The sequence below is a fragment of the Podarcis vaucheri genome, assembly GCF_965113315.1.
Source record: "Podarcis vaucheri genome assembly, chromosome: 7".
In the NCBI taxonomy this organism is placed as follows: Eukaryota; Metazoa; Chordata; class Lepidosauria; order Squamata; family Lacertidae; genus Podarcis; species Podarcis vaucheri.
The window spans coordinates 36579206-36600678 of record NC_138765.1 but is presented as its reverse complement, the minus strand read 5'-3'; the positions used below and the strand labels follow the sequence as shown (position 1 = coordinate 36600678).

Genomic DNA, 21473 nt, shown 5'->3' with positions numbered 1-21473 from the left:
GACTCTGGTATGGAAAATAGGTCCCGGGACTGAATGGAAGCGTGGGATCTCCTTTCAGGCAGAAGCCCGGCCAGCCCCCCGCCCTTTGCCAGGTCCAAACCTCTCGGGTCTCCCTCTCTTACTCACCTAGACAAGGGAGGGCCCCCATCCTCGCCAAGGCGCGTGTGTCCCCGAGCTGGAGACGGGAGCGGCGGCGGCGAGCTGCAACGAGCGCGGCGCGGAGGCGGAGTGTCGGAGGAGGGGGGGAGCCTCTCCACACCCCGGCGCGCTCGGCAGGCCCCGCCCGGCCACCCCACACGCCCTCCCGTCCGGGAGAAACTTTCCCCGGCGGCGGCTGCCTTTGCGCCTTGCCGAGCGGGGGACGCGCGCACGAGGGGCGGGCATCGGGGCGCGGCGGAGCCGGGAGAGGCTCCCCGGGGCCCGAGAGCGGGAGAAGCGGCGCGTCCGGGAAACTTTGGCGCGGGAGCGCGGGGCGCAGCCGCTGGGCCCCCCTCCGGAGGCGAGAAAGAGGCAGGGCGTCCTGTGTAGCGAAGCGGGGGCCTCCCATGGCCAGCCCGGCGGCGGCACCGGCTCCCCGCCGCCAGTGACCCCCGGAAAGCAAGCGGCGGCCGCGGCGGTGCCGTCGTGCGCCCCCCGCGTCCTCTCCACGTTTGGCCGCCCGCCAGGGAGATGTCCGGGAAGAGCGCACCTGCGGCGGCGGCGCTCGCCGAGGACACCTGGATCCCCGCGGAGAAGGGAGGCGGTTCCCCCGCCGCCTCACCCCCCAAGAAGAAGAAGCCCAAGTCCGGCTCGTCTAGCCTGCGCAGGGCCTTCAGCTGGCTGCGGGGCAGGCGGAAGAAGAAGCCGAAGGGCCCTCCTGGCGCGCCCCCTGCGGAGGGCAAGAAGCACGACGAGCGCCACAAGGGCAAAGGTAAGGCGCGTCGGCAGCGCGGGTCGCAAGCCGGATCCCAGCTGCGGGGCGGGAGGAGTCTGAAGAGCGCTCTGCACATGCTTAACGGGTCTTCCCGTGCTCTTGCTTCACACTTGCCAGGGTGGAGCTGGGGTGAGTGCCAGCCCGAGCCAAGCCCTGGCCTGGGGCTGGTCGTGCTTCCACCGTGGCAACGGGAAGGCGCTCTGCACATGGTTAGCTAGACTCTGTTTTATGAATATTTCCGCATGCTCAAGGGATAGGTCGTGGGACGGAAATCGCGTGCTAACTTGGACTCGGCTCCTGTGATTTCCTGGCCTAGACGAAACTCTGAATTTTTGCCAAAGGTTGTACTTAGAGAATAGAGCTGGGTTCAACTGCTTTAGTTGTGCACGTGAACAGTGTTACAGTGAATATGTCGCCCATTCCTAATCCGCTCCATGTAACTGAAAATCGATTCCAAGGTGAAGCCCAAGTTGCCTAAAGTTGCTTCCCCTTCCTGAAACGTTTGTCCTGCTTTATCAATCCTTCACATGATCCATGACTCTGCCCCACCTTACTGAAACCAGGCCCCAGTTTTAGCCCATGGCTGAGTGGGCTGCCAACAAATCCCCAGGCAAGCCTTTATAATGCCATTCTGACCACCCTTCCACCATTCCTTGACTTACTTCCTCATGCCAACTTAACCCATTCCCTCCTTGCCTTGCTTGAAACAGGTGTGGGTGGCGCTTCGAGGACTGGGGCACAGGCTCAGGGCACAAAGTTGCATAAATGTGCAGAGTGCCCCTGGGCAAGTTAAGATGGCCAGTGGCTGGGCTCTCACCTGCATGGCACTCAACACCACAACTGAGAGAAAACTTGTGTTTTTTAAGTTTAGAAGAAGGAGGAAAGGGGCATGGGATCTGCAGCATGGCACAAAACAATCTGAGACGTAGCCCCTTGTGCTACCACCCAGGGAGATTTTCCTGTCCCCATTTCCATCTTTTTATTTTAAAGAGTGCCTGTTTGGAGCTGTGGGTCATCATTTTGACTTTCCTCTTCAGCAGCAAAAGTGTCTTTCTGTCAGCACGGAGTGCAGCAGGTCCTAGTTTTGGGTAACCTGTGTGTGTATTTGCAGGGAGAGAGCTGCATTTGGTTCTTCTGGGGCCTGGGCAATTGCAGCCAGCTCGTTCTTTCTAGCAGTGTGAAATGTGGGCTTCTCCTTCCTACCCCCCATTGCAAATTCCATTTCTACCCAAGGCTGTTGCTGGTTCAGTGGGCATGTTCCTTCTCCCTCTGACTCATGAGGTCAGAGATCCTGAGAGAAATCTGGAGCAGCTCCAGATGCTTCCCCAGTCTGCACGGCTGTTTTGCACAAGCTGAACTGCGGCTCTGGCCCCACCCTGAGCCTGTCTCCACTATGGGTTTTTTTGGGTTTTTTTGTAAAGAATAATAGAGTTGGAGAGTTGGAAGGGTCATCTAGTCCAACTCCCTGCAATGCAGGAATCTCAACATAGTTTCTCCCCTGTGCATGTTTGTTGATGTTTTCTAAGGTTTCCACTATCAGTGAAGTTCTTTCCTCTCTCCATACATCCAAACGGTTTCTCCCCTGTGCACACTGTGATGTACACCCAGGTTGGTGGGAAACAAAGGAAGGAGGCTGCTGTACTGTTGTTGGAAGCACCCCCTCCCCAATTTACTTTGATGTGGTGAAGAGGTGCAGAAAAACTCCACATGATGTGTTGGCATGGCTGGTCTTTGTGAACATGCCTGTGCTGAGTTGGAGTGAACCAGATCCCTGGGTAGCCAATCTGTGTCACAGATGCCACAAGTGGCATAAACACTGATAAACCTAGAGCAATGTCCCAATGGAGCATTTAAGCAAGTGAAAGAGACTTCTCCTACTCTGGCCAGGTTAAACCACTGTTCTGAGGATGGGGAGGGGGGGTGTCCTCTGGGCTGCTGCCATTGCCACCCTTTAGAATCAGAAGAAAACCTTTTGGGAAATGGGTGTGTACCTGTGGTGCTGACCCAGGGAGGCATGCCTAATTGTGACATTGACAAACTCTGCATGCTGATTGCCCTGTGTCCATGACATCATAAGCAGCTGGACATTGTTTTTGTCCTGGCACTCTGGCAGATGTGGCATTTGGCATTCTAAAGAGCTCAGGAAGCCTCTTGGCCAAAGAGCGATGGGCAGCTACTTTTTAGACCCATCAACCCAGAAGCTTCTCTTGGTTCAGAGGAACTCTGGCCTTGTCTGGGTGGTCCTTTGCTTTACTCAGCCCCAATCACACTGCTTTTCTTGTAGTGGCAGCCTGCTCATGCTAAGAGACCTACGATGTACTCTCAGTGTGAACTTGCGCTATTATCTGCCCATTCCCTTCCAGCGCTGCCCATCCCCTACCATGTGTCTGTTGGCTTCCAGCCCCTGGAGAGCTGCTCCAGATGCAAGTCTTTTCACAGAATCATAGAAATGTAGAGTTGGAACTTGGAAGAGTCCCCCAAGGGGCATCTAGTCCAACCCCCTAAAATGCAGGAGTCCAACCTGCCTTGGCCCTTGAGCTGCTTGCTCCTTTGTCCCCTTGTCCAGGTGCACTTGTGCTTTTCAGCCCTGGTAGGGCAGACAAAAAGCCCAAGGGACAAGGTGATCACGAATCAGCACTATAGCACCTTTCCGAAGCAAACAGGCACCATCTTGGTGTGGAATGTGAGTGAGACATGGAAGTCCTCTCCTGGTCCCCCCCCCACTTGGTACCAACTCTGAATGCAGAACTGAGCTGAATACTGGTTGTTGAACTCTCAAGAACGGCATGAGAGAAGCTGGAAAGAATCCAAAGAAGAGCATCTACCATGACCAGAGGTCTGGAGAATATGGGGAAAGGCTGCAGTGCAGAAGCGATGGCTTGCTAGGTCAGGCCAAAAGTCCAGCTAGTGCAGCTTTATGTTCCCAGTAGTGGGCAGCCAGATGCCCTCCTTCCTCTCTGCCCCAGGAAGCTTACAAGTGATGGGCACCCTTTGCTGTTTTGGCTCAGCACCTAGGACCCCAGTTGCTGCTTCAGTTTGAAGAATATAAGTCTCTTGAGAGGAGACTGTTTTCAAAATACACAATGAGTTACCTTGAGAGGACCAGGATCAGTTTCTTCTCTTGTCTTCTGGTTGTATTTGCTGGGATTGTATTTGCAAGAATTTGGGAATCTGACATTTGTGTGTGAGGAAAAGTCTGAAATGAGATACTTTTGTGAACATCTAGAAAAGGCAGATAGTCACTTTAAGTGCCTTAAATTTATCTTTTTATGGCTCCTGTCTCTCTTGTGCTTGAGGCGACTCACTACAATATATAAAAACAGCACATATCAGATCCTCATAAATCAAAGAGTAAAAACCTTCCAGGACAGTAACATAGGTGAGCAGCAGTTTCCTCTGACAGGTCTCCATCAGCTCCAAGAGCTCTCTTGAGGAGTCCATTCTGACAGACCCTCTTGAAAGCCAGACCTTCTCGTGCGCAGTGAGCATGGTGGGAATGAGTGGCCTCATTTGAATATAGCAATACTGCAAGTATTTATTTTTCTTAAAATGCATATCCTGCCTTTCTCCCAACGCAGAGGTTATGTTGCTATGTACATGAGGTTCCCAGGCAGTCTCCCATCCAAGCACTGACCAGTCCTAGACCTGATAAACTTCAGCAAGGTGCTGCTGCCTTCAGAACGTACCTTGGCTTTTGGTGTTTTGAGATTGAGCTGCGTGGTAGTGTAGTGTAGTGGTTAGAGTGTCAGACTAGGACCCCTCAGAGGTTTTATTATGATCAGTCAGTATATAAATTTTGTTAAATAAAAAATAAATAAGATAATTTTATGGGAGTTGAAGTCCAGCAACATCTGGGGTCCCAAGAAAGCTGCTTTAGGGAGATGCAAACCACAGTCTCACTCTGTTGGGAAGTAAGACTTCCTGCCTGTTACTCTTGCTTTTGATTGGAAGGAGGGATTGGGCAATGGACAGCATCCGCCTGCTTGAGCCCAATAAGCCATACACCAGGGCTTACCATGACGTGCAGACTTGCCCCGATGTGCGTTTGACCTTCTCAAGACAGGCGTACTCTTCTCTGGATCAGCTTAGGAACCTCAAAGTGAGTTGGCTACAGTTTTGCTTTCTATGGCAGTTCACCACCCATCTGCACAATTACTGCCTCTGCCTCTTCTTCTGAGTTCTGTTTCTCTACCCTCTTACAGGCACAATTTCCAAATATCGATTCTCAGCACTTTTGCTAGAGTTCCCCCCAAGAAAAGGCCAGAGAAGTCACAGCCCTTAAGATTCAGTGCTATTGCATGATAGCAAATGCAGATGTACAGACCTCTCATTTCTTTACTGCTGATGCCATCTTCAATATTTGTACATGGGCACTGGAGGGCTTGGAGTTACAGGGAAGCATGCTGAAGGGGCTCACTGTCCAGTCAGTGCAGAAAACATTGCCCCCCCCCCGGGTCCTACCCTTGAGGGACCCATGAATTTCACTCTGATCCTCAGTCTAATCCAGCCTTCCCCAACCTGGTGCCCTCCAGATGCTTCATTTTTATCAGCCACAGCTTATGTGAGCTGTAATCCAAAACATCAGGAAGAGATCAGATTGGTCTAATACTAGGGAAAACAGCTTATATCTCTGCTTGTGGGTCTGTAGGTTGGTGGTTCGAGTCCACCCAGGGATAGCTGTGGGCAGGATTCCTGCATTGCAAGGGGTTGGACTAGATCCTCAGGATCCCTTCCAATTCTACAATTCTATGAGTCTGTGATTCTTTGACCCTCAGGGTTCATAGAACCTTTCCAGCTATGAGTCTATGACTTAAGGCATCCAGCCCCCTGCCTGCCTCCTCCCCCCCTGCAATGTAAGGATTAGGCTTACTATAACCCTTATATTGCAATTTATAATTTGATGTGCACTCTGCTTTGCATGGGTATCTCTAGCAGGCAATCACAAGTTGGAGCAGCTTTTGTGCAGGGCAAGTTTTGTTTCTCAGATTCTGGGGGAGAGGAGAGTGCTATTGACACTTTGGTTTATTTAATTGCAGGCTGTTGGTAAAAAAGAAAGGCAATACGTCACCTGCCTAATGCTTAGAAGTGAAGCCAGAATATCCTGCAGATTCAGGGATTACTTATTGATCAATTCCTTCATAAAAGCAGAAGCATCTGGTTGGCCACTGTGGAAAAAGGATGCTGGGCTGGATAGGGCTATGGCAGGCATAGGCAAACTCGGCCCTCCAGATGTTTTGAGACTACAACTCCCATCATCCATGACCTGTTAGCTAGGGATGATGGGAGTTGTAGTCCCAAAACATCTGGAGGGCTGAGTTTGCCTATGCCTGGGCTACAGCCTCATCCAGGCTCTTCTTGCATATTTGAAGATGTAAGCATACCTCTTTGGTGGGACAGAGGGATGCTGCTCCAGTGGTCAGACTGTAGGTTTGGATAGAGTAAGTGACTGGAGCATAGCTTTGCAATGGGGAGCAGGGCTGTGTGTTGCACAGGCCACAAATTCAGAATCATGGCTGTTCTAGGTGGGGGCAAATAACCACACTAGTTTCTCAAAATATGTACCTTTCTATACATCCTGCCTCTGGGAGACCATTCCAAAGCCCTGAGGCCACTGGAAGAAAGGGTTCCTGAGACTGACCTGGCCTCCTGAAGCGATGGAACTCAAGGCTGGGATCCTGAAGTTGTTATTTACTGGCTCAGTGACACATGTGAAAGGAGGGGATCCTGCAGACCCCAGGCTTAGAGGGCTTTTTAAGGACAATATGACCACAAATAGTCTCTAGAACTGTTGGACCTCTTGGCAAGGAAATACAAAAAAAGAAAAGAAAAGGCCAAAGTTATTTTTAGTGGTGCCCTGAAACAAATGTTGGATTTAGTTGATTTTAGTATTGTATTTTTGATTTTATTTTGGCTTATATTTCTTCACAAGCCATTTTGTTTGTGTGGGGAGGGGTGAATTCCTGAAAAGTGGTCTACAAATCTGTTAGATGAAAAACAAAGAGGGACAACTGCTTGAAAACAAGGTTCAAATTGAGTGCCTCCTGAGCAACCAAAAGTGCTTGAAACATGTGGGCAGAAGGATCTGCCGGTGGAAATATTTAGGATTACGTAGGCGAGAGGGAAACAGCCATTGGGGTTCTTTCCTTGCCCTCTTTCAGCCACGCAAGATGGCTTGTTACAATTCCCATGAGCTACTGCTGCTGGATGAAATCACCAAAGTCTGTCATCACAACATACTCTCTAGTTTCAAGAAGCATAACGCGGAAGAGCCACACCCTGTTCAACCCTTTCAGCTCCGGCTGCTGAAGCCGCTCACCTCCTACCAGGCAGGGCTCAGAAGCTGCCATGGCCTAGTTAGGAGATGAGCTTCCCAGGGCGATGGTGACTGCCAGCCACATGTCCTTGGGTTGGTCACGTTCTGTGTTGTGGTGGGTGGCAAGGCCTTCCGGTGCAATTCCAGCTGGTCAGGAACTTGGGGACTGGTTTATAGCACCTTCTGACAGTAGAGTGAAAGACCTATAAAAATTGAGATGGTTATTATTAGGTTTTTACTAGTTTCTTTCATGTAATTTGGGGGGCTGCAGCGCATTCCACTATTGGGCAGTGTGACTGAAGCTGCATCTGCTCAGGTGGGGACTGGATCTGCTGCACGTGGATGGCGGTCAGGCTGGGCACTGCCAGCAGTTACAGCAGGAGGCGGCTGATGGCCCAGATGGCAAGAGGACCATTAAGTTTCCAGCTGAGGGTGTAGACCAGCCTTCCCCAACCTGGTGCCCTCCAGATCTTTCAGACTACAACTCTCACCAGCCCCTAGCATTTTATGACTATGCTGGATGAGGCTGATGAGAGTCCGAAACGTCTGGAGGGAACCAGGTTGGGAAAGGTTGGCAGAGAGAGAATTTCGGCTCCATGCTGACTTTTCTGCTCTTGAAATGATGCTGGTACGTACATTTATGTTCCCGCTCCTTGATTTGATATCTCTTCTGTTCTCAGTCTTTTTTCTGGCAAGACAGGCACTAGGTATGTATCCACACTAAGAGATGTGTCTGAAATGTAGAGAATGGAAGAGAAATCAGTTTGGCCCACATTTTGAAGCAAACCAACCTAATATGCTAGTCTTGAACACCCTTTATTTACACCCTTCTCTGAATTTTGTAGTTCCGGTTCAAAAGTGCACAAGAATGCCTATTTCATATGGGTGATTGGGTGGGGAAAAATAGTACAAAATGCATATTTTAGGGGAAGAATTGTGTGTATATGTTTTCAATTTCCAAAAAGCCTATGGATGGAATGGACCTAGGATTGACTCCATGCAAAAGTAGCATCCCTTCCCAGGATAAACATTTAATGAGAGCGTATTATCAACACTTCCTCTTGTCCTATGCCTAGAAAGTATGGGTCTGAGTGGTGTTCCCCTTGCTCTGCTCCTTTCCCAAGGAAAGCCTGCCCTTAAGCTCACAACAACAACAATCTGCAGAAACCCAATGGCTGTTTGATCCAATTGAGCACTAAAGAGTTGTTTTTCCCAGAGGAAAACAGCGGGACAAGAGGAAGTGTGGATAAGCCCTGAGTCAGACCACTGCCCTCAGAAGTGCTGGCTCTTTCCCTGTCCTGGACCTTGGATCCTTTTTAACTGGGATTGAACCCAGGTCTTTCTCTGTGCCAGGATTGCTCATCACCACTTGTGCAATCCAAAGGTTGCATGCCTGGCACGCTCTGCAGCATTGCAAGGGATCCTGCACAAGTCTTGGACCACTTGCTGCTTCCCTGCCACTGATGTTGCCAAGTGCTGCTTCCCCAGGCAACAACTTTGCCTGCTTGCAGAGTGACGGTCTGGCTGAGCTTGCTGACAGCAACCTTGGTTTGCTGCTCAACCTTGAACTGAACTCGGATCCTTGCACACCATTCAGCTTGTCACCAGCACTGCTAAGGAAAGGGCAGCTGCTTTGCCCCTTCTAATTGCTTCTGTTCCTTCTTTCTGTATATTGCATCTAGTTTGCAGGATACTCTGCAAGGCATTCCCCTCTTGCTCCCTTTTTACAGGCTGGGGTGTGGATTTTCCCTGATGGAGCTGGGCCTTCCAGGTGTTGAAAAATCTATGCTCAACTTTGTTTGTTTTTTCCCTTTGTGAACCAGACCCCACCACTGTGGGTCAGCCAAGACCAGACACCTGTTGCTCTAGGCACCCAAGAGGGATCATCGCAAAGGGCCTTGGCTCCACAAATATGTAAAGGGCCTCTATGCTGAAATCCAAAGCAGTTTGAAAGCGATTTAGATGTCACACCTCCTTCCCTCCACCCACATGTACTGGTGTTATGCTCAGCTTTGTGCATGGAGGGCAGGGCACCGCCTGGAGCACAGGCTCAATCCCCTACTCAGGCCACCAGGACAGGACCCCCTGCACTGAACAGCCTCCCCCAGCCTTGGCTGGGGCTGATGGGAGTTATAGTCCAGTCAAGGCTGGAGAGCACCAGGTTGGGGAAGCGCCAGTTCCCTGGCTGAGATTCAGGGCAGTTAAGGCGTTTTCCAAGGGCTTAGTACAGTATATGTACTGTGGCAATAGAGGTTTTGTATACCAAAAGCAAATAATTAAACTTGGCCCAGTGGCATATTGGGAGCCAGTGCAATTTGTTTAGCAAAGGCATTACATGTTGGGGCTTAGGGTGCTGTGTTAAGCAATCTGCAGCAGCTGCAGCCTCTGGACCAACTTAAGGGCAGCCCCACATAGAGTGCCTTGCAGTAATCCAGCTTTGATATTAGCAGTGCATGTGGTCAAGGAATGGTCATAGTTGGGATACTAGCCGAAGCTGGCGAAAGAATCCTCTATCACTTTCCAACATACTTGAGCTTACCTTATTGTATCCTCCTCACAACTACTCTATGGAGTAGGCTTAGGCGGGGGGAGAGGGGCTGAAGTCACCCAGTGAGCTTCCTGGCTTGTTGGGGCTTGGCGTCCAGTTGAAGGGCAGCCCACTCTCCTTGGCTGTGCAATGCCTCCTATTCTGGACTAATGAATACAGCAGGCAGGGGGGTAAGTGCAGGTATGTGGCACAGAGCCACAAAAATATCCCAGCAAGGCCGTCTGCCCACAAGCCAGGCATGAAACAGGATTTTTTGGCTAAGCTGCCCATTCTGAAGACTCGCAGGGCGTGTTCACGCATGAAGTGCTTGGTGAAATTTTGTCTGGTGCTTGTGTTCTTTCTTTTTTCTTAAGAAGAAAACTCTCAAGTGCTGGGCCAGGTGATTTCCTGGGACCAGTTTGTTCCCATCTATCTACTGCAGTAGGGACATGGGTGGCGCTGTGGGCGCTGTAGGACTTGCTGATCAGAAGGTCGGCGGCTCGAATCCCCGTGACGGGGTGAGCTCCCATTGCTCGGTCCCTGCTCCTGCCCACCTAGCAGTTTGAAAACATGTCAAAGTGCAAGTAGATAAATAGGTACCGCTCCAGCAGGAAGGTAAACGGCGTTTCCGTGTGCTGCTCTGGTTCGCCAGAAGCGGCTTAGTCATGCTGGCAACATGACCCAGAAGCTGTATGCCGGCTCCCTCGGCCAATAAAGCGAGATGAGTGCCACAACCCCAGAGTCGGTCACGACTGGACCTAATAGTCAGGGGTCCCTTTACCTTTATCTACTGCAGTAGAACCCCCAGAGCCTCACACAGACATCTCCCTTGCTTCGTATGTTAAAACAGCCTTTCCTAATGGCTGGCTGGGACTGATGGGAGTTGTAGTCCAAAAGCATCTGAAAGGCTGCATTAAGTCTTCTCCCTACCACCATATGAGGGCTCTTGAGTTGCCCCCTCCTCCTTAATGATTGCTCCAGCATCCTGTGTTAGCCACACATCCATCCACTCTGACTGTGCCTGCAAGCTTTAACAAATTAATTGGTGCAATTTGTCAACGGATGGTTTAAAAGGCACCTTCGCTGTAATTTTGTAATTTGTATATTTATATAGATGCCATTGATTAAAGACCAGGCTGATTACAGAATCTTTTCTTGACCTCTCTACCCGCTGCTAGCTGAGATTGTGGGAAGGCCAGAGCTGGAAAACTCCTTTTAAAAATTCCTCGCCGTCATGTTGCACAGAGTGTGAAAGCAGCCTCTGCCAACCTGGCGCCCTCCAGATGTTGTTGGACTGCAAGCTGTTGTGCTGACCTGGGGCTGATGAGAGTTGTAGTCCAACAACATTTGGAGGGTGCTGGGTTGGCAAGGACAGGGGCAATTAAAAAAAAAGATTTCTATGTGACTGCCTCAAACTATATCTGATTTCTCTGTGCTCTGGAGACCAGCTAGGGAATTCACACAGGTGCCAGCTGTCAGAAAAGAAAAAGCAGACTGCATTTGTGCAGTGCAGAGTTGTCATAATGAAACAAACTTGTCTGCAAGGAAGGAGTTCCTCTTTGTGCCTGTCAGTTGGAAGTGGGCTTCTGTGACCAAAGAGAAGAGCCATTGTTAATATTTCCCAAAGTCTTCACTGTCGTTTTAGCAGCTTGCAACTGCATATTTATTTGTCCTCACGGGCTGCAATTGCAAGGCTGAGTTGGTCTGTTTTAATAAACAGAAAACGTGTGCGCACAGATGCTTCTTCCTTCCACAGCTCAACCCTGGGTTATAATAGGGAGCCCAGACTGAGGCTGTTGGTGCTTATATCTGTGTTCGGGTTCTTTTTGTTTTAAAAGCAAGTGGAGCTCTTGGCTTGGCTGTTATTTTGTGGCAAGGAGTTCCACAAGTCAGTTGGTGGGAAGAAAAGCTGCTCCCTGCTTTTTTCCCATTCCTTTCTTGGCCTGGGCATCCTTACCTGGAAACAAGTAAGCATAAAGCTTCCATAACAGAATCCAGAGAACTGTAGTTTCTGCTCAGAGTTGCAATTCCCAACACACTTCGCAAACTTCATTTCCCGGGGTTCTTTTGTGGGATCCCTGAGGTTTAAGTGTGTGTCTCATGTGGTGTGCACAGGATGAGAGAATGCATAACATTGTGCTGTTGAAGTATCTTCCCTTCCCTCCTTTAGGCAGGCTCCTGGTAACTTTTATTTTTAAAAGTCTGAAACAGTCAGGGACCCTCCCTGTTTATACAAACATTCATCCCAACTGCTGCTTTTAAACTGCATTTTCCCCTACAGCTACCTGGCTGAGTTCCTCTCTTCTGTTAATAAATAGTATCCTTGCCATCTCTTGGCTCCTCAAAAAGGAAGGGTACAGTCCGCTTAACCCTTTCATGAATGACAGGTTACACGACCCGGAAGTTAAAATTCAGCCTACTTTGAAAAATGCCTTTTCCAACAAATGGGATTATTCTCCTTCTCCTCCAACCCCAGCTGTGCATTTGCACACATAGGATCTGACATTGCATTGCTGCAAAACCTGCAAGCGTTGAAATACGTGGTCTTGTGTGCACTTCATTTTCATCACAGAGCAGTGCTAGTTTGAAGCTCATGTCTCTTTTCCTGTACTAGGAATGCCTGGGAATTTGAGTGGGTGTGAAATTTAAAGAGAGTTTGAGGTTACTTCGTTGAATCACAAGGGATGAAAGAGACCTGTAAGCTTGGTCCAAAGGCAGGATGCCTATGGGCATCAACGCCACCCCCTCCGCCCCGAGATCTGACTCCCATAATCCAGGCCACAAATGGCATACCAAGGCATCTGCAAAGCAACTAGATCCAGATGACTCAAGAAAGCGAGTCCAGTTCAGTACTGTAGAGAAAAGGGCCATTCTGCTTCCATACAGTTCCTCTTCTGAGGAACACTGGCCAAGCTACCCAGTGTTAGAAACTCAGATATATTAGCTAGACGCCAAATGGCTCATTAAACCAGGGTTGCAGTCGCCAAAACGGAATGCCTAGTTGTCATTTTTGGGCCAGACATCTCATAAGTCGTATTTTTCAATATGACTTTTTGGCTCCTGAAATTCTTTCTGATCAAATATAACAAATAAAATTCTACAGGATGTGTTGTCAGTATCTGAAAACAGTCAAGACCCAAGGATCCCCAGGCCTGCACCTCCAGATGGTGGAGATGTCAGGCGCCATCCTGGCAACCAAACATCTTCACTTGGTCACAAGTGGCCAATAGCCAGGTGCAAAATGGTAGATGGTAGTTCTGTTGGAGGCAGCATGCTTCTGAATGCCAGTTGCTGCGATGCACAAGTTGGGAGAGTGCCCTTGCTCTCAAGTCCTGCTTTTCAGCTTCCCATTAGGGCAGCTGGTTGACCACTGAAAGAGCAGGAAGCTGAACTAGATACCTGCCCCCTTAATCTGCTAGGGCTCTTTTTTCAGTTCTTCTAGGTAGGCTTCTTGATCTGCCTGGCACAATGGCACTTCCTGCATCAGTTGTGGACCCCTTGTCTTAACTGTGTAATATCAGTGGGGCAGGGGAGCAGCACAGCACACTTGGCCTGGTTTCCAGGCCATTCCCAGACCAAATGATGCCTAGCAGCAGGGCTGGGGAAAATCCATCAGAGCTGGGCACATTTGGTCTTAACTGTGTAATATCAGTGGGGCAGGGGAGCAGCACAGCACACTTGGCCTGGTTTCCAGGCCATTCCCAGACCAAATGATGCCTAGCAGCAGGGCTGGGGAAAATCCATCAGAGCTGGGCACAAAGTGGTACAGGGCACAGCTCAGTGGCAGAGTCCCCTGGGAAAGGGGAAGAGTCTGCTAGGGAGCCTAGAGAGTCTTCCCTAAGCGGAGCAGGGAACGCCAGATGGATCAGTGCTCCACTTCATTCCAAGGCAGCCTGAAGCAGAGCCGGCCTGGTCGTTAGGCAAAGTGCGGCAAAATGTCTTGGGCCAGCTGTGGCTTCATGTGAACATGAAACAGCAGGTGAGAGCAGGATATAATAATTCAGCATCTATATCTCCATCTATCTATCTTATCTATCTATCTATCTCTATCATCTATCAGATTTCTTACCTGAAATGAAGCTGCAGGGCTGGTCACAACAATATAACTTGCAGTTCAAAAAATAGTTACTATAAAACCATTACAATGATAAAAAACAAGGAAAACCATTCCAGATGAACAGAAGAGTATACATTCAGCAGAAATAGGTGAATCCCACAAAACAGAATATTTTAGCTGTCAAAGGCTGGGGGAAAGTGTTGTATTTTTTAGCATTAAGTCGGAAAATGTGGAAAGGGAGCATTTTCACTGAGACTGTTTCAAGGAGAAAGGGTTTAACTCTCCCTAATTTGCAAGGGCCGGATGCTGCAATTTCTTCTCCCACCCTCCATTGTTTGGCTGCTGTTTACTTTTCTGTTAAAAAAACCCTCAATAGTGCATGTTAATTGCACTATTTAATTGTTAATTGTCCAATTAAGTCCCATCTAATTTGGTCCTCAGGTAACAATGCTAAAGGGATCCTGGCTCAGAGGTAGGGAACAATTCTGGGTTCAGAGGCACCATTGGCTTGGCTAGGCATAAGACAGCTTGCTAAATTCCTAAGATAGCAGTGGCTTTCCCAATGAAACCACCCAATGAGGCTGAGATGGGCCTGTAATGGAGACTGCACTCCTACCTGGCACTGTCTCTCTCTAGCTGCATCAGTCTACTAAGCAACCAGGACGCATAGGAAGAATGCAGAGATGTGAGATGTTGGTGACAAGGTGATGTGTGACAAGATGCCATTTATTTCATAGGGTTCAATTGCATGCTGTGCTAGAATGGCTCCCTGGTTCCTTCAGCTGTTACTAAGCACACTGTTGCTGGCCTCAACCTTAATTGCTTAAATAGTTTCCAAGTGTTTGTGAAATAATTTTGTTAATCTGCAGGACGCAAAAGGCCAAGAGTGACATTTCTGAAAATGTGGGCAACAGGAATCCAGTGTCTGGTTTGAGCTGGAAACCAGGGTGAGCTTCTCAGACTGAACAAAGAGAGGTGTGCCTCTTCCACCTGGAGGGGAGGGGGAAGTGCAAGAAATGCTTTTGCAAACAGCATAATCTGAGATCTGATTTTTTAAACTCACCAAATTGTTTTGGAGTCAGATTTCTGTGTATGAGGAACGTGCTCTTTCTTAAGACAATATGATCATTGACATGGTCTCTGGCACAAGAGAGGGTGAGAAATGAAGGTGAAGAGCTGAACAAATATGAATTAGAACGGATTTGACTTGTCAAACCGGTGTAGGTGCCTTTGAGTTTCTGTATTTCTCCAGCTTCAGGTGAGGAAGTCAGGGGCAATTCAGCTGCCATCTTAGGCACTCTTACCTGGGTGCAAGTCCCATGGAACCCAGTGAGCTGACTGCACAGAATCAGGTGGAATGGGAAACATTTCTTTCCATCGATTTGGATCTTGGTTTCAGCAGGAGGAAGGCACAAACCGCAGGGACTGAAATCAGGTCTCAGCAGGAAATAGCTGGCGAACGTTTAGCTTATTTCTGTTAATGATTTCAGATCTTAACTTAGGCTTTTTGGTGTTAGGCTTTTGTTTTCACCCAGAAGGGTTTTTGTTTCCTTCTTGAGGGACCTAGAAACTCAGGTGCCTTTCTGTAAACTGCTTAGACTCTCCCAAAACTTGGTTTCACCCGCTAACCCCCAATGACCCATAACATACTCAGGAGTTTCATTTAATCAGCTTTACTCATTAAGCTTTCCTTCCATTCCCTTTTACAGATTTCAGCCCTTGGCAGGGAGGGGATGTCCTGCTGAAATAAATTCCAGATTTGGTGCCCATTTTTAGGGCAGTGCAAGGCTGCCAGTTTGCATACATCTGCTTTTCATACATTCTGTTTTCTTTGAATTTTGAATTATTGGCAAGGGGCAGGACAGATGCTGCCATGGCATCTTAGGCAAAGGTAAAGGACCCCTGGACCGTTAAGTCCAGTCGAATTTGACTATGGGGTGTGGAGCTCATCTCGCTTCAGGCCGAGGGAGCCAGCGTTTGTCCGCAGACAGCTTTCTGGGTCATGTAGCCAGCATGACTAAACTGCTTCTGGTGCAACGGGACACAGTGACGAGTGCCAGAGCAGCACACGGAAAGGCCATTTACCGGCCCCTTCCCACTGCAGTGGTACCTATTTATCTACTTGTATTGGTATGCTTTTGAACTGCTGGGACAGAGCAAAGAGAGCTCACCCCATCACACGGATTTGAACCACCAATCTTCTGATCGGCAAGCCCAAGAGGCTCATTGGTTTAGACCACAGCACCACCCACTCCCTTTCATGGCATCTTAAAGGACAGGGTGGGCCATGGGGCAAAGAATAACAGCTGCAGAGGTGTCCTATGACCATTGGGTGGGGCCGTAGGTCAGTGATGGTAGAGCAGAATTTGCATTTGGGTGAAGGAGAAATCCATTTGAAATAGATTCACACATGGATTTTACTGGGTCCGATCCAATTGGGCTTCGCTTGCAATGGATTGCCTCTCATATTCAGGGCCTGCTTATATGCCATCTGCCTGTGCAATGTCTGGTGTCCTTTCTTTTCTTTTTTTTTTTTGTAAGCCTGACTAATTGCATAGAAAATGACTCATTTTTTAAAACATAGATTATACATATAACTGTATATAAAACAGTCAAGCCCTATGCTGTACAATACTTTGTGCAGAAGAATGTTACCAGTATATTATTACATATGAGTTTTATCAAGTAATATGCATTGTTGTATGTATCTGTATATGTCCTGGTTACTTTCTGCTTTATAACTTGTGTATAGTATTGTATGCATAATAATATAATTTGTGAGATTTCCTTGTATTTGTAGCAGAACAGGGGACCTCACTTCTAGTCAAGATTAAGGAGCAAGTTGGGGTTTGGGGTAGGGGATCTCTTGAGATAGTCAGAAGATTGCACCCCTTTTTGGCATGCTGAGAGCCCAAAGATTAGAATCTATGGCATTTTAAAATAATTTTTTGAATAGGGCTGCTAGGAAAGAAATACTGCCCCCCCCCCATTTTTCTGAAACCTTAGAGTCCCACTGCTGGCCTGATGCTAGGCCTGGCTCAGTAGTACAAGGCAGCTTCCTGCATTCACTGAAAGACTTGCCGAAAGCCCTTCCTGGATGCTGACATTTCTTTAAAAGCACTTGTGTTGTGATATGTAATTTGAGTATTTTCCACCTGCCAATCTGTCTCGATCAGGGATAGACAGTGTGGTGCCCTCCAGATGTTCAGCAATCAGCTGTAGTTGGCAGATTGGGATTTCTTGTGCCCTTGGCAAGAAGCTGTACTGGCACCCCCCTATCCCCCCCCAAAAAAAACCACTTTACCGCAATAGCCACATTAGAAATGACTACATTTTACTCAACTCAAATACTCGAAGCATCCAGAGTGAGTGCGAGGGTGAAGGGCAAAAAATAAAAGCGCATGTCTTTATGCTGTGAGAAGAATGGGAAATTTCTCCCACATTTCAACTTGCTGCAACAGGGGCGTCACGTCAGCACACACATTTACACCATGTTCTCCAATGCCTGTTAGGTGATTTTTTGCACCCATACTCATCCCAGGCGTGTGTCCCAGCAGAGTTTGGTTTCAAACAACCCCTAGGTACGCCTCTGGCAGGCAGTATGGTCAATGGACAGGGCTGACAGGAGTTTGAGTCCATCAACATCTGGAAACCCCTGGCCTAGAGCCACAGAAGACAATGGGATATATTTGGGAAACCCTAATCACACCAGGATCTTTAGCCTTGCTCCAAACTGTGAGCAAATGTTAAGTCATGCCATAAAATCTATGTACTGCTAGATTGTGAGGGGAAAACCTCCGAGCAGTTCACAAAAGAATAAAACAATAAAATTGTCAATAAAAACGGTTAAAACAGCTGTTTAAAACGTTCAAAAGATAATTAAACAATAAGCTAAAAACTGATTAAAACACAAGTCAGCATTCTACATATCTGGGCAAGCTTGCCTGAAAACAGCGGCGTAGCGTGAGTTGTCAGCACCCGGGGCAAGGCAAGTAATTTGCGCCCCCTAACCCGGGGCAAGGCAAGTAATTTGCGCCCCCCCTAACCCCTAACCTGCCAATCTGAGGCGAGTTGCCGCTGGCGCTGCCACCCAAACCACGCCGCTTGCCCGGAGGAGGAGGGGGGCAGAGAGGCGAGGAAAATGCAACATGGCCCAGCAGCTGCAGCAGCAGCGGGGCTGTGAGGAGGGGCTGCCTGGCGCGTCCTCTGCGGCCCTGACGCGCAGGGCTGAGAGCCGCTGCCTGCCGGACGCCTTCAGCCCGGGCGCGCGCACCGCTCGTCGGTTCCGCGAGACATGGGGCTCTGCTACAGCCTGCGCCGGAGGCTCTTCAGCGACTCCGGAGGCAGCGAGCGCGCCCCCCCAGATGTTGCGCCCGGTGCGGCCGGCCCCCCTGGCACCCCCCACGCTACGCCACTGCCTGAAAAGAAAAGTTTTTGGTAGGCACTGAAAAGAAGTGAAGGTGCTTGCCTGCTTCATATCAATAGGCAGGGAGTTCCAAAGTGTAGGTGCTGCCCCACTAAAAGATTGATATGTTACAACTGCAGAATGAGGATTATGAGGCACCTGCAACCGTACCAGTTCCACTCTTGTGCTCAGGGGGTTGTCTGGTGGATGTTGCTATACCTTCACTGGTAAACTTAAGTGAAGGCGGCTGTAAACGGGGGGATATTCAACCTGGTGCCCACCAGAGATGGGCTGAATGAAGCAGCTGCCACCATTTTCATTTTGAGGGGAAGGTAGCGGCAGAGAACAGCCTACCTAAGGCCCTCTTATGCATGGCACTGGCACTTGCATGGGCCAGAATGTGCCAACTTGTAAGCTTCACAAAACTGTTTGTCATAGGTGATAAATAATGGCCGGGTTTGCACATTACATTTAATCGTGGTTGAAGAAACCATGAGTTGTCCCAGTGAGAATCAACCAAACCATAGCTTGTTTGTCCAAAGTCTGTTTTGTTTCCCAGCTGCTTCTGCTTTGTGCCTTAGCAGTTTGGCAGTTGCGTGGGGAAATTGCCAAGGAAATCAAAAGGTGACAGAAAATTAAAGTGGGACAGAATGTTGGGGAAAGAGAACAAATGAATGTGCATGGGTGAAGGAGGGAATTGAGATGGATGGATGGATGGATGGATGGATGGATGGATGGATGGATAGATAGATGATAGATAAGCTTCAGACAAGTAAAATTATAATGCTTTTGACTGTAAAGGACTTCCACAGATATGGTGAAGGATAGCTAGATTCTGAGTCACTTTTTTGTCCTCCCCTAAAATGCTGCCGCCAAGGCTTCCACCTGTGCCTGGGCATGGCCCCAGAACATGTAAATCAGGAACAGGGCTTTGGAGCATGTGGAAAATCTCTTTCCTGCTCCAGTGAGCACCCCCAAGTCAGAGGGGTGCAATATTCAGGCAAACTTTTAGCTGGGTCACCCCTCACTTTTTGGAAATAAAACCCTTCTGGTGACAGTGGAGGAGTGAGATCAAGAGATGGAGCTTGGAGGCAGCAAAGCTGTCAGGGCAGGAAGAAGACAAGAGGCCACCCCCCCATGCGCCCCTCCCCTTTGCCTGCTGCGATTGGCTCCGTGACCAAGCAAGGGAGGGAGCGAGTGGGTGCTGAAAGCAGGCAGCGGCCCAGAGACACAGGGATGGGAAGGCAGATCTGAGCCCTGTGCGCCTCTCCCTCTTTCTCTCTCTCTCTCTCTCTCTCTGCGCCACGGAAACCCAGCCAAGGAGAAAGAAGGCTTGCCTGGCTCAGTCATGTAAGCACCCTGTTCCTCCTCCTCCTCCTCCTCCCAGCAACAAGGGGGTGGGTGGGGCAGGGTGAGGAGGAAGAGACGGGGAAAGGTGCCTGTTGCACCTACGGGCACCATGGGCAACTCGTACCACAAGTGGAGCCCCCCAAACGCCAAGGGCTGGTCTCTCTGGAACTTTGGCCGCTCCGCAGGGCTGAAGACAGGTACGGGCTTGTCAGGTGGGGAGCCTGTGGGAGGCCTGGCAGGGAGGGTGTGGCTGGGGAGTTGCTGTGGGGCAGCCACTTTGGGGAAGGGACCGAAAGGGGCAAATATCCTCCTGACTTACCCCCGCCCCTGCCCAAATCTCCAGAGTACAAAACTCCTCCGTGGGCCCTTAACTTCCAGGTTCATCCCTCCTCAAAGTGGCAGATACGGTGGGGGCGGACTCTGGCTTTTCTCAGGTATGAGGGGAACCTAACCTGGCATGTGCTCAGAGGCATTCCTGTCGTCACATGCTCCAGAGCAGCTTCCTGTGGCTGCTGGGAGTTGTAGTCCAAAACACTGGGCTGTGGCCTAGCTATGAAGTCAGATTCTAGGGTTGAATCGGAGCTCTCATTGCTCCGGCAGTTCTGAAATCTGAGGTCCAGAGATGCTCTCCTACACCTGGCTCTTTACCCTGTTGTCCCAGAGTTCCTGGCGCCTCTTGCTTGGGGACCCAGCTAGGAAATTGCAGCTGGGAAATACACTTCACCATTGCAAGATCCTCACGTCAAAATGCTAGGGAGACGGTCTCCCGGTTTCACTGAAAAAGCAATTTGCGAAGGTGTCCTACAGTCCTGAAGGAACCGAATCTGAAATTAAACCAGGGCTCAGTTTTTATTTTATTTATCACAAGATCTGCATAACACTTGTCCGTTGGCAGATTTGTAAGGCAGCTACGAAAGCACCAGAAAAGATCCAGCAGTAATTTTAAAAAATGATGAATGTAACAATTGTGCATTTGCAAACACACGTGTCATATAGGAACACTGAACAGAGAGCCAGGTTGGGCTGTGGCTTTTGGTTTGATTGTGCATTGAATGGCAAACTTTGGGTTGTTGTTGTGGTTTCTCCTTGTTGCTGGAGCTCCTTTGCTGTTTCAAAAGAGCTGCTTCCCTGCCATGTTCTGAGAAACCTGGGGCCTGTCCTTGGGCCATCTCTGGTGTTGCAACCAGCCCTGAGGCTGCTTTGTGGGTTTCTAGGGCTGGTGCTTTGCTAATGTAATCACCCCACAGAGAAGATCACTCCCCTGGAATCAGCCTAACTAATGTGGGCCTAACTAAGGACTGTTCTTCTGTAGAGTCACTGGCCTGGATTAGAATATCCTCCCCATCCATTAGGAAAAAATCAGAAGGCCAGGGAAACGCAAGCTCTTCCTCTTGCTTAAAATCTTTTAGAGCCTTTCACCCTTTTACTACTTGGTGTGTGAATGCCATCCTCAAAACGAAGGTTGCCAACTGTTTTTCCAGCTTACAGGTATTAGCAGAATAGAAAGCTTATCTCCATGTTGTGAAGAGCTCAGTCTATAGGTTTCTGCAGATTATTCTGATATTAAAGGCAAAGGAGCAGGGCTCCCCCACCCCACCCAGGTCAGCTTGTAACCCCAATATCCACCTTCTCATTCACACCCAATATTACCAGCCAGTATCCGAAGGCCATTGTACAAATCCAGGTTTGACTGCACTTGGAGTACTGTTTCAGTTCTGGTCACCTCACCTCCAAAAGGACATTGTAGAGTCGATTCAGAAAAGGGCAACCAAAACATTCAAGGAAATGGAGCAACTCCTCTATGAGGAAAGGTTGCAACATTTGGGATTTTTTAGTTCAGAGGAAAGGGCAAATAAGAGGTGACATGATACAGTGGTGCCTCGCAAGGCGAAAAGAATCCGTTCTGTG

General features: G+C 49.1%; 1 protein-coding gene across 2 annotated transcripts in view; it reads left to right on the top strand.

Annotated features, from left to right (window-relative positions):
• The first annotated feature begins 360 nt into the window (after positions 1–360).
• The window catches only part of NHSL3 (NHS like 3), a 57430-nt gene continuing 36317 nt past the window's right edge, over positions 361–21473 (top strand). The window contains exon 1 of one of the 2 annotated variants that reach the window (XM_082233072.1): positions 361–910. In XM_082233072.1, coding sequence (XP_082089198.1) covers positions 670–910 — 241 coding nt within the window. In that variant the 5' untranslated portion in view covers positions 361–669. Of the gene's footprint in view, positions 911–19605; positions 19763–21473 lie in introns of those variants that run through there. The other variant, XM_082233073.1, reaches the window with a different exon arrangement.